Source organism: Physeter macrocephalus, chromosome 19, assembly GCF_002837175.3.
Source record: "Physeter macrocephalus isolate SW-GA chromosome 19, ASM283717v5, whole genome shotgun sequence".
Taxonomy (NCBI): domain Eukaryota; kingdom Metazoa; phylum Chordata; class Mammalia; order Artiodactyla; family Physeteridae; genus Physeter; species Physeter macrocephalus.
Genome location: NC_041232.1, coordinates 9331201 through 9346361, shown reverse-complemented (window position 1 = coordinate 9346361; position 15161 = coordinate 9331201). Strand labels below are relative to the sequence as shown.

The 15161-nt window shown below is 43.0% G+C and overlaps 1 protein-coding gene across 2 annotated transcripts in view; it reads right to left on the bottom strand.

Annotated features, from left to right (window-relative positions):
• SART3 (spliceosome associated factor 3, U4/U6 recycling protein) overlaps positions 1-15161 on the bottom strand; it is a 32763-nt gene that overhangs the window by 6374 nt on the left and 11228 nt on the right. Inside the window, exons 4-13 of one of the 2 annotated variants that reach the window (XM_007117657.4) lie at positions 14155-14339; positions 12928-13033; positions 11518-11642; positions 7034-7189; positions 6200-6338; positions 5604-5711; positions 4823-4900; positions 4642-4700; positions 3528-3637; positions 812-924 (exon numbers count right to left, since the gene is read on the bottom strand). In XM_007117657.4, the coding sequence (XP_007117719.3) occupies positions 812-924; positions 3528-3637; positions 4642-4700; positions 4823-4900; positions 5604-5711; positions 6200-6338; positions 7034-7189; positions 11518-11642; positions 12928-13033; positions 14155-14339 (1179 nt within the window). The remainder of the gene's footprint in view (positions 1-811; positions 925-3527; positions 3638-4641; positions 4701-4822; positions 4901-5603; positions 5712-6199; positions 6339-7033; positions 7190-11517; positions 11643-12927; positions 13034-14154; positions 14340-15161) is intronic. The other variant, XM_007117658.3, reaches the window with a different exon arrangement.

Sequence of the window (15161 nt, the reverse complement as noted above, 5' to 3'; positions counted from 1 at the left end):
TCAAACAGTAACAACTGGAGAATCGGCTCCCCATTTTAAGATTTCATTTGTATAGGTTTCAAGTTTCAGAATTCAAAGTCCTTCCAGGTGTGTTTAGAACATCCGTTCTCTTTTAGAAAAGAGACTTGAAAACCAGAATGGGTTCTATTATGGGCTCTCTGTGGCAAAGATTATGAAAACATTCTAATGCAAAAGGTACAAGACATCTGTACTAAGACCGAAAGATTTTAAGAGCTCCTCAAATGATAAATGCTGGGGTGTTTTTCTTACTGTTGTTGCTGTTTGGATGTCTATCTCCAGTTCTGAGGGGTTCATACCCCAAAACCCAGACTAACGCCCACGGAAACTGAACACTGAGGCTCTGAAATTCACAAGGGAGGCACACGTGACCAGGGAGCGCGTTTTGCCGTGTGCCTCTCGGCGCTGTGCTGGAGCACAGTCTCTCCCGATTCCCAGGGAACCCTTGGCAACGCCTGCAGATGGTTCTGGTGGTCAGGACTGGGGGCAGGGAGAGTGCTACTGGTACCTAGTGGGTAGAGGGAGGCCAGGGACGCCGCACACAACAGCCCCCACCAAAGAGAGTCTTGAGAGGCCTGCGCTAGAGCATCGTCACGGGCCCCCCGGCACGTGGATTCTGAGGAGGGCTGCAGGACTCGCCACTCTCACTGACAAGCACCGCGTGACAGTCGCATTAGAGAGGCCCCTTGAGGGGCTGAAGCCGTAAACACAGTCTGTCCTTAAGCCTACAGACCTGAGGCAAATGGCAAAAGGGACAGACCCCAAGCCAGAGGCAACGCGCCGAGGTCCCCACCTTCTGTCCTCTCCATGGTGAGCAACACCTCACAGACGTGTTCCGGGTAGTCGCTGGTGCACTGGACGGCCCGGTGCAGAGCCTTCCTGCAGTGCTGAGTGTCACCGTGGGCCCTAAGGCGGAAAACACACAGTTGGGGCCACCAGCACACAAAGTGGAAGGCGCGGAGGGAGGGCTGTCTTCACACAGCTAACATCACGGCATCAAAGCCCACCGCTTCTGAGGAGATGCCACGCTCTCTGTGCTACTGATACTTTTAATGCTTTCTCCTTTTCCCAGAGAGCACCTCTAGTCAAAAATGAGGGCTTTCTTCGAAGCCACTCTTTTCCCTTAGCAAGTCGGTGCTAGTGGAAAACACACCTGGGGACAGTGGTCCTCAGCCAGGCGTTCTGCCTTTACTGCATTCACATGTGCAACGCATGGCGGGGGGGATCCAAGAGCTGTGGGTGACTTGACAAAGTTCCTACAGAAATTCTAGGACACGGTCCCACTCGAGGGGAGAGTCAACTGACACGGGACTGTCAGATTTCTTGCCTAGAGTCAGATCTTCCTACACCGACATGGAAATATATACTGCTCATCAGGATAGTATATCTAAAACAACTTCTGTTCATCCCAGCAGTTACGAGATACTGTGTTCTCATTTCTGTTTTAAAATTTTTTATAAATATACATAAACATTGTAAATACATAGTAGGACACTCAGAAAAAATTCAGAGCAGCAGTTCAGACCCCTGAGGGTCTCTAAGACCCTTTCAGGAGGTCTGCAAAGTCAAAACTACTTTCATAATAATACCGAAACATTTATTGGACTCTTTCCACTGTGTTGGCATTTGCACTGAGGGTGCAAAAGCTACAGTTGCTCTTAACACAAATCAACACAGTGCACACCTTGTTAATATTCTGTGTGACAAATGGGATGCACACATCAAAGCACCTCTTTATACCGAAGTACAATGGTTGTAGCAAAGAAATAATGGGTTACTGTTTGAGTTGCAAGCTGGACTAGTTACTTTTTTTCATGGAACATCATTTTCACTTGAGAGAACAGCTGAGTGACAAAAACTATGGTGATTCAGACCTGGGTATTTGCTAGACATTTTCAAAAATTAATGAAGTGAGGCTATCACTTCAAGGAAAACCACTTAAGAGTTTTTGTTGACGGTGATAAGACTGGAGCTTTCAAGTGAAAATTAGAGCTCTGGAAAATCTGTATCTGTCACCGTGAGTCTGACAGCTTCCTACTTGTAAGGCTTCTCTACAAAGATCAGTGCAGATATAACAAATGGGATAATGAAACGCGTCAATATTTGGAAGAGCTGCAGGACTTAATGAGTCAGCATTTTCCACACACACAATGCATGTCACGGAATCACGCGTGGATAAAAGGTCTGCTCAGTGCAAAACAGACCAATGGATGTTAATGCAACAGAGTGAAAAATTCATTGATATGGCTTCAGATTCCAGAATGCAAATGACTATGACTTGTTCAATTTTGCTGTAGTGTGAAAGAAGAATATCTGCAATTATCTGAAAAATACCCCCTTCTCTTTCCTAACCTCTTATTTGTGTGAGGCCAAATTTCCTTCATCTTCTTCAATGAAAACGTCACAACAGAGGGGACGCAGAAGCAGACATGAGAATCGAGCTGTCTGCTACTGAGCCAGACTAAAGATATTTACAAAAGTATAAAACCACCCCACGTTCTCACTGCATTATTTTGGAGTTTGGAAAGCAGTCGTTTCTCATAAAAATGTTAAATGTAATGAATTTATTGTGAATTTTAAATGAATAAAAATATTTTTTAATTTGTTTAATTTCCTAACATGGTAAATATTAATAAATATACCTCACATATAAACAGAAGCTTTTGAGGGAGTCCTCAAATTTTAAGAGTGTAAAGGGGGTCCTGAGACCAAAACATTTGAGAACCGCTGATCTAGAGGAATATTCAAGAAGCTTTAACAGTGATCTTCTCTGGGGAAGGATTTTAAGACTTTCACTTTCTATCTCACATTTTTTTTAAATGTTCAATTTTAACTTGAGCACATACTGTTTTTTAAATCGGGGGTAAAAAAAACAAAATGTTCAGAACAGAAAAAAGATGTATTTATAGACATGCAATGTCCAAGATATACTGAATTTAAAAGCTGGTCATATTCTTTATACCTTCTCCATGTTATAAACATTATTTAAAATAATTTTAGAGGTTTAGAAAATGTATACTATAACTGCATCATCATTTCTTAAAAATTTAAGCATAGAGAAGTCTCAAAGAACATACCCAAACCATTAACTAATGGTGGTTGTATGTGGGCCTGTCACTGCAAAAATACTTGGGTTTTTTCCTCTCTGCTTTTTAGTATTTCCTACTTTTATAGACAAAGCAAATATAAAAAATAAACAGCTCCCCCGAAAGTCAAATAAAACATTCATGTCCAAAAATCAAAACAAACCAAAATAAACTGAAAGTAATGAATTGTACTCCAGTAAAGATGTTAAAAAAAAAAAAAAAAAGTAACACATGGCTATGAGAGCCTAGGCACAGAATATTATCTTTGGTTCTCTACAGCCCTACCCCAGAAACCCCCGCCACCGAGGAGAGACAGGATGATAAAGAGAAGCAGTGCACTGCCAGGAACGGCCCAGGCTGCAGAAGGCAGGGGGCACTGCGGGCCACACCTGACAAGCACCGCCCCCAACCCCAGCCGGTTACCTTTCCAGGTTGTAATACTCAAGCCACATGTTGGCATACTTGGCGTTCCCTTTGGTCATGATGCTGTCCCAGAGCTCCCGGGCTTTCTGCATGTTATTGCACAGTCGAGCCTGCACGCGTTAGGAGAGGACTCAGACCTTATGATGGTGACACTCGTTACAAAACACACTTCAGACGCACATGGCTAAAAACCTCCCACCCCAAAACTCACCCCAAAACTATCAGCGTTACTTAACTCCCTGGACATTCCCGGGCCAGCCCCCATGATAAAAGCCCGGCCCAAGCATGTCAGCCTTTTTGCAGCGACAAGCCTCAGGCTGTCTGCCCATGTTCACCTCGAGAACCACACTTGGGAGCCCACAGGCACTCAGGACAGTACTGGCCAGGCGTTTTTTATTTTTAACAAGCTTAACTGTGTTTTATTTGAAGGGCAAGGCAGAGAAAGAAAGATGGATCGAGGAGCAGATGCCGGCTCTTAACTTCTGAGCCGCAGTTGCTGCATCGTTAACGTGGTCTCAACACAACCATCCCATCCACCAACTACCTCATACCTGACTCTCCCCCAGAGGAGAAAACATTAGAATTTTACAATCCTACGAGCTGATTAAGGGGAGGGTTCACATCTTACATTAGAATTTTACAATCCTACGAGCTGATTAAGGGGAGGGTTCACATCTTACTCACCTTGGGGTCCTTGGTTCAGCAATAACATTCAACTCATTATATCCTCTGATTATTTGTGAAACTGTCTGTCTTCCACACTAGATTAAAGCCTTACTAGCACAGGGACAGGGTTTATCTCATCCCCCGGCACAGAGTGGAAGGCCTGGCAAACTGCTCATCCTGGGAACGTGCTCATCAATGGGGCACAGCGCGGGAAGGGAAGAAGTAACACACAAGTCAGTGCCTGGCATTCAGACAGCTGCTGTGCAACTTCGAGCTGGGAGCTAGCATTCTCCCTAAGATAGAAACGAATGTGTGCCGAGCAAGGAAATAAACATGAATCCTTACAGGGCCTAGACCATCACCTGGGATCCCGACTCAGCTTCGGTCACATTATCGGACAAAGGTCCCTCAAAGGGGAATGAACTGACAATGTGTCAAAAACATTTACCTCAATCCGAGCCCAGTTCTGCATGATCAGGCAGCTTGGATCTCCACTCTCACTGAAACCTTGAAGAACAGAAGTAGACGAAATCAGAAAGTAATTGAGAGGCAAATCGCCTCTGACTAAAAAGGTACACCGACCAGAACAGGAAGCACAAGCGGACAAGGTGGGAGGGGGCCCTACTTACGCTCCTCCACCTCCTGCTTCAGGTACTCCAAGGCGCGGGCGAACGCAGACCGCAGCTCCTCCAGCTCTTTACTGGAGTCTGTGAGAAAGTGCAGAGAGGTTCGGCTCGAGGAAACCACATGCCACGTCTTGTTTGTTCTTTTCAATCCTACCCTGAAGCTCCCTGGCATCATGCTGGGGACATGGAAATAAAACTGCCAGTCCCTGCCCTCATCACACAGTGGGGGGAGGCAGATACAGGAAGACAGCACATCACAGACAGTACGAGGACAAAGGTGACAAGGGCGCCATGTGTGGGACCACAGCAGAGGGGGTCTCCCCGAGCCGGCAGAATGGCTAAAAGCCCCCTGCATGAGGAAGCAAGCACCAATTAGGGGTGGGGGGCATGTGGTTCTGGTCGCTCTTTTTTTTTTTTTTTTTTTTTTTTCTTTTTTGAAGGAGGCGAGAGGAAGGCAGGGGATCCCATGGAGGTTCAATGATTTAAAAGGAACAGAGCAGTCCCATGTAAAGAACTATTTAGGATACACAGAAGGGAGAGAAGGGAGAAATGAGACTAAAGAAGTTGGCAGGAGCCAGTGTAAACCGTAAGAACCATTACTCTCTCCCTTTACAATAAACGGCATGATTCGTTACAAACGGAAATAGCTAAAATTTCTGAGGAAAAAAAAAAGTTACCAATATCACTTGCCCCATCATGAGATATTTGGGCAACTGGGACATCCTACCAAAACACATGTTAAGGAAAAGCTCAGTTCTGATAGGAAACACATAAACTTCAATACCTTGTTTGAAATCGACCCTTCTCCTCAGGTAATCAAGGTACGCCTGCCAAATCTCCACATAATCAGTGGCCTGAATGAAGCCAGCACTCAGAGCTTTCTCGAAGGTCACTGGAGTCGAAGAAAAAGCCAGGATTTGTTGCCAATTCAAAAAGAAGTTATCAAGATGATTATAAAAACTGCTACTGACTATAAAATTCCATATGGCTTAAATAGTAATAGTAATAATGGGATGCAACAAAGTGAAATGAGCTACAGAGAAATGTTCAAAAGAAAGGCTACTACAGTGGTGTACAAACTGTGTTCTAGAAAGGGCACATCCCACAAGGTGCCCTGCATTAAAGTGCTCCAGGTCAAGTAAGTTGGAGAAAAGACCATGACCCCCTGGAAAATCACAATGAATATTAAGACGTTAAAAAGTTCTAATAAGTCAAAAATACAACTACTTCGTATCTCCCACTCAGAGCCCTTCTTGTCACTAATACCCAATATCCCAAAGTAACCGCCTGGGGAACGCTGATTTAATGACTTTTGTCACAGCTCAATGTTTCTGACTCGGGACAAAAAGCTTAGAAGTCTTCCCACAAAAACATCCGCACCCGAAATCACTCGATGATCAACTCCATGTCTCTCCATGGCCAAGAGGTACCGACTCCACAGGGCAACTGTCCACGGGCAGTTTCTAACAGCACGACTGTGTACAGATAAAACCAAATCCTTTACTTTCAGCTGCCGATCCTATGATAAAGAATGCCAGGGTCAGGAGAGAACATTTTATTGTTAAGACTTCACCATCCATGAGACATTCCCAGCACAACCAACAAAAGACATTTCCTTAATATGACTGGTTTCTTCAACAAAACAATCACAAGGGGTTTTGCGGGAAAAGAGGAGAGAGGTGGAGAGGGGAACCTACAGATCAAAGAGCTTTAAGAGACATCAGCCAATCCTAATGTATGGATCTTGTTTAGATCCCGATTCAAATCTGTTACACGTACACATCGAAATATTTACCATCAAAATGTGATTTCTGGATCTGCTTCAAAATAACATGGAAGGGAGGAAAATAGGTAAGGAACCTAGTAAGATTACAGATGAAACTAGACTAGTGCCATTAGTTAAGTGTTGAAGCTGGGTGATGGTTAACTGCAGTTTCATTTTACTAATCTGTCTACATTTATGTATTTACATTTTTCCATGCTAAGAAGTTAAAAGAAAAATTAATCTGTTATAAAGTCCTCAATAGTAAGGCCATGCCAAAATGTTTTTACAGTTATCAGTTTAAAATAACTTAAAACACCAGGAGACTTCCTTAGTGATCAAGCAGAGAAGAGCAGCATGCAGCTAACTACGGGCACTCTTTCTGACTTTCTTTAAATGGAACCTAAATTGGTAAAAAATAAAGTGAGATTAGAACAGGTAGGTTATCTTACTAGGTACTGACTGTAACGGATCCATAAGTCTGGGACAAGGCAGTTCTCGACCAGAGCGCGCTCAAAGATCAACTGAATGCGGGCGGGGTCTCCAATTTTCATCTCAAAATCGATGTATGCTTGATATTCAGCCAGCCTGGGTGCTTCGGCTTGCAACTGGGGCAAAGGAGAATGGCAATGAAATTGGAATGAGCTATGTGACACTGTCAGAAAGCACACACAGCTCCGTAGTAAATCTTGGTGAGAATGGCCACACCAAGATAAGAATCACCAATCCCCACTCTCAGAACCTCTGCATATCACGTCTATAAATTGATGAGCAGAAAGTGAATCCAAAGTGCCTCTTCATGGCAATAGTTACAAAGGCTCCATAAACCCTTTTAAAACTCCATCCCTAGACCACAGGGAATTTAAATCTCCCATCAATCAGGAACTGAATGAAAGAGAAACACCTTTGCCAACGACCACTGCTAACCATCCTTTCAAAACAGATATCACTTTCTTGGCCTACTGAGTGGGGTGAATGCAACCATACCAGAGTTACTTGGTGCCCTGTGCTATTTCAGACTTGTCACTCCAAATACCAGCTCCTGCCAGAGTACAGGTACATGCAGGAGATGGAGGAGGCTATGCTCAACGTTTACTGATCCAAGGACATACAATTAAAATTCTTTTTAAACAAAATCCTCTTATTCAACTTGTTTTCTCCTCAGCCACACTCTGCTGATGGTCAAAACAAATTCAGCTGCCTGAGGATTTCATGAATGAAGCTTTGTGAAATGCAACTAAATACCAATCATTTACATGTGAAAAAGGGAGAGGGAGCACATGCAGACCAGAGAGAGAGCACGCAAGCTCTGAACTTAGAAAGATGATATTGGAGAGACTCAGTTCCTACTAATAATGACAAAATCAGTTACCCAGACACACTGTGCCACTGAAAACAACTGAAAATACCAGACTAAATATTTTTTTTAAAAAAGCTTCTTGCAAATCCACAACAAACTGGCCAAGAAACAAGAAATACTGCAAACAAAATCTAAGTGAAGGTGGTTAAGCTAAGGGAAGGTTGAGCTTTTGCCAGTTTAAGAGATAATATTAAGAATTTGATCTTGGGACTTCCCTGGTGGCACAGTGGTTAAGAATCCGCCTGCCAATACAGGGGACATGGGTTCGAGCCCTGGTCCGGGAAGATCCCACATGCCGTGGAGCAACTAATCCCATGCACCACAACTATTGAGCCTGTGCTCTAGAGCCCGCAAGCCACAACTACTGAAGCCCACGTGCCTGGAGCCTGTGCTCCGCAACAAGAGAAGCCACCACGATGAAAAGCCCACACACTGCAAGGAAGAGTAGCCCCCGCTCGCCACAACTAGAGAAAGGCCGCGTGCAGCAACAAAGACCCAACACAGCCAAAAATAAAATAAATAAATAAATAAATTTAAAGAATTTGATCTTTACAACGATTGTAGGAAGCAGCTATATCATTTCTATACCCTTCTTACATTCGAGGCAACTTGAGTCACAAGGAGGCTAAGTACTAGCCCAGAACTAAAATTCAAACTTGAGGCAGCCCATCTCTCAGAGCCTGTGTTCTCACTCACCAGGCCATGAAAGATACCAAAAACAGAGCCAAGAAGCCCAACAAACCTCAAGCAGGATAAATACAAAAAAATCCACATCTGGACCTACTGCAATGAAATTGCCAGAGACATCAAACCAAACCAATGAGATCTTAAAATTGGCCAGAGAACAAACAAGGACTTCCTTCCAAGAAGCAAGAGTTAGACAGCTGACTTAGCAGCACAACAGAAGCCGGAAGACAAAAAGATATATTTAACTGCCGAGAGAAGAGAACTGTCAGCCTAGAATTCTATATCCTGAGAAATTAACTCTCAAGGAGAGCAAAGTAAGGACGTTTTAAAACAAACAAAAACTGAGAAAATCTGTTACAAGCAAATATCCAGTGCAGGAGATGCTAAAGGGCAGACTTTAAGCAAAAGAAAAGTGATTCCAGGTGAAAGATCTATGATGTGAGAAGAAAGAGCAAAGAAAATGGGAAATACATGCAGTAAATGTAAACAAACTGGAACTGCAAAATGCAGCATTAATAACCGATGCCTTGTGGGTCAACTAAAAGACAAGAAATACAGGAAAACAAAGCTTAAGTCTGAGGGGTGGTAAATGAAGTTAAATAAAAGTATTCTAAGACCAAGAAAGGGGAATAAATGCCATTTACAAATAATATTGTGTGTACTGTCAACACATAAAATCTCCCCAAATCTATAAATTATTAATAAGGATTGAGCAAGTTTGATTAAAAAATTAATACTAAAAAAATTGCATTTTAGGGCTTCCATGGTGGCGCAGTGGTTGAGAGTCTGCCTGCCGATGCAGGGGACATGGGTTCGTGCCCCGGTCCGGGAAGATCCCACATGCCGCGGAGCGGCTGGGCCCGTGAGCCATGGCCGCTGAGCCTGCGCGTCTGGAACCTGTGCTCCACATCGGGAGAGGCCACAACAGTGAGAGGCCCGCGTACCACAAAAAAAAAAAAAAAAAAAAAAAAAAAAAAAAAAAAGATACCATTTATATTAGCATCAAAAAAAAAAAACACTTAGAAATACATCTAAAAATGTGTTCAAGACACTGGATAAATGTATAAAACTTTATAGACAAGACTTAAATAGCAGAGGTCTATACCATGTTCACAGACTGGAAGATTCAATAAAGATATAAATTCTTCCCCAAATTGATCTACAGATTCAATGCAATTCCAATCAAAAATTCAAGGGAATTCCCTGGCAGTCCAGTGGTTAGAACTCCATGCTCTCACTGCCAAGGGCCCGGGTTCGATCCCCGGTCAGGGAACTAAGACCCTGCATGTGGTGCAGTGTAGGGGAAAAAAAAAAAAAAAATCAACAATTTTTTTGTTTTTTAAATAGAACTTGAAAAGCTGATTCTCAATTTAATGGAAGTATTAAGAGCTAAAGAACGCCAGGACCCTCTTGAAGGAGAACAACATGGATGGGACTCATGCTACCAAAGATCAAAACTTAATTTATAAAACTATCGTCATTATGACAGTGTAATGTAAACCAGTGGGGCAGAACAGAGAGCCCAGAAATAGACCCAAACAGAAACGGAACGCTAATCCATGACAGACGTGGGGCAGCATATGAGTGAGGGTGGATGGAATCATCAAAGTCAGCACTGAAACAACTGTTTCTCCGTATGGAAAAATGAAACTGGACCCTGCCTCAGACCATACCCGAAGATCCATTCCAGAAGAAAACCTAAAGATGAACGACAAAACTATAAACTTTCAGAAGTAAAACAGAACTAAGTATATTAGTGACCTCGGAGTATGGAGAGATTTATTAAGCACAAACCCTAAGAGAAAGAATGACAAATCCAATTAGATTAAAATTAAGAATTGGCCATCAAAAGATGCTACTAAAAAAAAAAGGAAAAGACAAACCACAAACTTGGGAGGAAAAAACTGTAATACATACAACCAAAAGTATGGATTAAGACCCAGGACTCCTACAAATCAATTAGAAAAAAGACAAACCAAAAGAAAAATGAGCCAAAGACTTTAACAGGTACTTCAAAAAAAAATTTTTTTAAGGAAATCTGAATGGCCAATAGGTGTGAAAAGATGCTCAACGTCATTAGTTATGAGGGAAGTGCAAATTAAAACTATAATTTCAGATCCATCAGATTGCCTAAAATTTAAGTATGTCAATACCCCAGGTTGGCAGAGCAATGAGAACTCTCAGAGACTGCAGGCGCGAGTAGCAACTGATAGCCTGGAACAGTTCAGCATCACCCTAGGACCCAGCAATTCCATTCTGACGTTACGGAATGAAACTCTTTTTCATGTGTACCAAGAGATACGTCCAAGAACGGTCAGAGCAGCACTACTACTCCTAGCAAAACACTGGAAACAACCCAACCACCTAAGAACACGGATAAATAAATTGTTTACACACAGACAACTTTACAGCAGTGAAAACAAATGGACTATAACTATACTTATCAACATGAGTAAAACCCAAAAAACAGGTTGAATGAAAGAAAATATACAGCATGATTCCATTATATAAAAGTTCAAAAACAAGCAAAATTAAACCATATATTAATTAAGGATACATTCATAGGTTGTAAAACTATAAAGAAAAGCAAGGGAATGATTATCACAAAAGTCAGGAAAGTGATTACCTCTCGGGAGAGGGAAGAGGAGGCAATCGGAGAGGGGCACATAGGAGACTTCTAAGGTACTGGCAATGCTCTATTTCTTAACCTGGGTGGTGGGTACATGGATGTTCACTTTATTATTAGGATGTAAACTGAATGTACACATTTATACACTCTATAGTATATTTCACAATAAAACAAATGTTAAAGATACTGTTTTACTTGCAACTATCAATTAGGGAAAAGTATGTAGAGAGACGTTTACTGTAAAGGAGACCAACACTTACCAGTGCTTCTTCATAGGGTTTATATTTCTCCAACTGCTGTAGTGCTTTGTTATAGTTCTGAATTACTGACTCTGGTATGGGGTCTTCTGACCATTCTTCATACTCTGCAAACGTTGCCTCCATATCTATTGAGAGATGGATTCAGCCCCATGGGTCTTGCCATTGGGTTTTATCAACTCAAACACAGGATAAACCCTGAGACTCAGGTGCCACCGGCCTCTCCCACATCTGTGGCCACAGGGCTCTTACTGATGGAATCCTGAGCTCTTCTGCTGAGCTCTGACTTGGTCTTAGACTCTGTCTCAAAGCACCATCCTGGGCAGCCCTACCACCTAGTTAATCAATCAGAGTAAATGAAACTAATAGCAACGCTCTAACCACACTTACCTACTGCTCCCTATGTTCTAACACTTCACATCCATTACCTCATTCGATCCTCACCATTCTACAAGGGAGGTTCTACCATGATTCCCACTTTGCAGCTCCGGAAACATAAGCAGAGGGTTACATCAACTGGCCACAGCTAACAGGAGAATAAGGCTTTGAACCCAGGCAGTCTGGCTCAAGTTCATGCTCTGCTCACCATGCTGTACTGCCTCACACCGGTATGTGAGATGAGACATAGAAGCCAGCTCAGCTCTAGCCTTTTCTGCCTGTCACCCAAGGATCTGACTGGAGAGCCACTTCATAATTTGTCAAATCCAATCCAAATAAACCAGAAAGTAAAAAGAAATAAGACCTGGGCTCAAGTAAAGTTGGCCAGAGGTTCTGAGGGTGTGCAACGCATAACCACACCTGGGGAACAAACAAGATGGCAGCACCCAATTCTTCCCACGCTCAGAAGTCCTCCCAGCGCTGCTCATGTTCAAGCTCAAAGGCTTTGCTTGCCAAAATATGTTCACACAAAAGGAGACTCCTTCCCAAGCCCCAAGAAATTCAGATAGGAACACTTCCAATCGACGGTGTTCCCGGACCACCAGCTCACCTCCACAGGAGGAGGATACTAGCCCACATACAAGCCCCACGCTGTTATGGAGGTTACTTCGGAAGAGAAAATGCTCATAATGGAGCTCTTACTCAATAAAGTTCCCCCAGAAAACACAGGGGGCCAGTTTCCCTATTTCTTTCAGAGACCCTCTCTCTGCCTCCCTGACAATGTCTTAACACAGGAAACTAGGGGTCAGGAAGTCTGCTTCTAGTCCTGCCCCTGCCCCTCATAACCCTCGAGCATGAACAATTCAAGATACGTTTTTCCCCAGGGCCTTGTCCACAGTGATACTCTCCAATGAGAATACGAACACCAGCCACGCTCGCCTCACGAGATGCTGGCAAAGGCCTAATCACGTGACATGCTCCAAAGCGTTCTAAGAACGACGAAGGACTGGCTATGGATGGGTCACTTTCTCTTACCGTAGAGTGGGATCGCCAACTGTCGCCGGAAGAGACTGTGGACTTTCTCCAGCTGTGAATCAAAGGTTTGTTCCCGGTCAAAAGGGGAAAGGAAGCCAGCTATGGGCTAAAGAAGCAAATTCGTAGTAAATGACAAACTCTGGTTCTTCCTACTTCAAAAAATATTTCAGCACATCTTTAGTTCACACTAAAAAAATTCATAGGACCTCTCATACACGAGGTATTGTGCCAAATGCTGCACGAGGCCCAAAGTCAATGTTTTCCCTAGCAAGTGTTTATGAGGGAAAAGCAAGAAGGAATCTAAGAAATGTACCCAAATGACTACAAGGAGATACAGCATAAGCATCACAAAAGCGAAGCATCACAAATATAAAAGGGTGGCGGCTTGCTTCAAGCTGGTTTTCAGGGCTGAGTTTGTCGTTATGAGGGAGGGAATCAAGGAAAGGCTCCTGGAGGAGCTGGCACGGGGGATGCTCCTACAGGCTCTCTGGAGCTGGCAAGAGAGGAAAACAGACTCCCAGCTGAAGGGAGGGCAAGAGTACAAGTACAGTGGCCGGAAAGTGCATGAACACCGAGGGGAGCGTGGGAGCAGACTCCACGCGGGGTCACGACTGACACTCGAGACAGCCGCACGTGTCAGCCAGAGGCTCAGGCCCAACGCCTTAGTCCGGGTAGGGGGAGACCACCACTGCACATTTCTCGACAGGGCCACAATCAAGACGGGACTGGGCTACTTTAACCACAGTGATCTAACTTAAGGAGAGGGCTCCATGGTGTAGCAACAACAACTTTGTGGTCACACACAGAGTGGAAAAGAGACACTAGGGAGGGGACTGTAAGATTCTATAAATCATAGTCTAGTCTAAAAAACGTAATGATGATGGGATCAAATCTCTCAGTTACTATGGGACATGATATATATATACATACGTACACATATATATGTATACACACACACATATAAAATCTCTTTTTGGAATGACTTCGTTATCCTTGTACTCTCACCTGAAACCAGTAACTAAAACAGTAGTATGTTTAAATATCAGGAAAAAATTGTACGGTCATCAGTTTTTCAGTCAAAGAAGACATTCCTGCTACTCTACAAAGACTCGTGATTTTATTTACTGCCCACCAAGTGACAGGCGAAGACCATTTTGTTAACTATGTTTCTCCAAGATCACTTACGAAGACAGCCCTGGGTGGCCAAGGCAAGCACTGGTCACTCACCCGGGCAGCTTCCACGATGGCACTTTCGAACTCCCGATAAGCCTCCCAGATGGCGAGTCCCTTGGTCATGTGTAACCCAACGGACGAGAGGGCCCTTTCAAACACAGAGCGGACTTTCTCAAGGCCACCTTTCTGACCAATCCCGCCGACTGAGTACTGGCCGTACTCTAGCCAAATGTTAGGACCTAAAAATGAGAAGTGTTCTATTAGTTCAGGATATGAAATGCCCAAACATCAAAACTTTTGTTCTGATGAACAACAGAAGAAATGAGCCCACCAAAAAAGCACTCATTCATGGAGAAAGGGAACAGCATCACCAACAAATATCCCAGATTCCCTGTACCAACACTGCAGCTCGAAAAGAAAGTCTATCTTAATGGCCCTACTAGGTATAACCACTGAGATCTGACTCCATAAACAGTACATGCCAAGTGGTAATATGTAATACGACTGATTATAGAGCTCATTTGTTAAAATTGAAGAAATCCAGTAAAGATTTCAATGAAAATAGTTACAAATCTGAGTGACTTTTCAAAAAGACTGCAAAGCCTAGAATTTTTCAACTTTTAAATCTTGATTCATTTTTAAGTCTTCTGATCAAAGTGAAAAACAAAATTAAAAGCACCAATCCTGTTACTAGAGATTTTATATCTCTAAAACACAACAAAAAAGACCTGGCTGCCTCGTTTCTTTCACTTTTTAAACTTTCTATATACTCACTCCTGCAGCATTAAGACCAATGAATTAAACTCTTTATGAATGCATCGATTCTTACTGTACATATTGTGCCTATCAAGTCACTTTTCAGAGATCTGAAAATAATTTTTGATGCTGATACACTAACCTTGCAAAATAAAAATACTAAAAAGATAAAGCCAATGTGAGAATTACTGTATGTTTTCCTTAGGCTTGCTTTTTCAATAAAATAAGTCATTTCCAAGAACTTAGCTAAAATTTGTGAGCTACTCCGTTTTTGCTCACCAGTACAGAGCTGCCATATGGGCTGC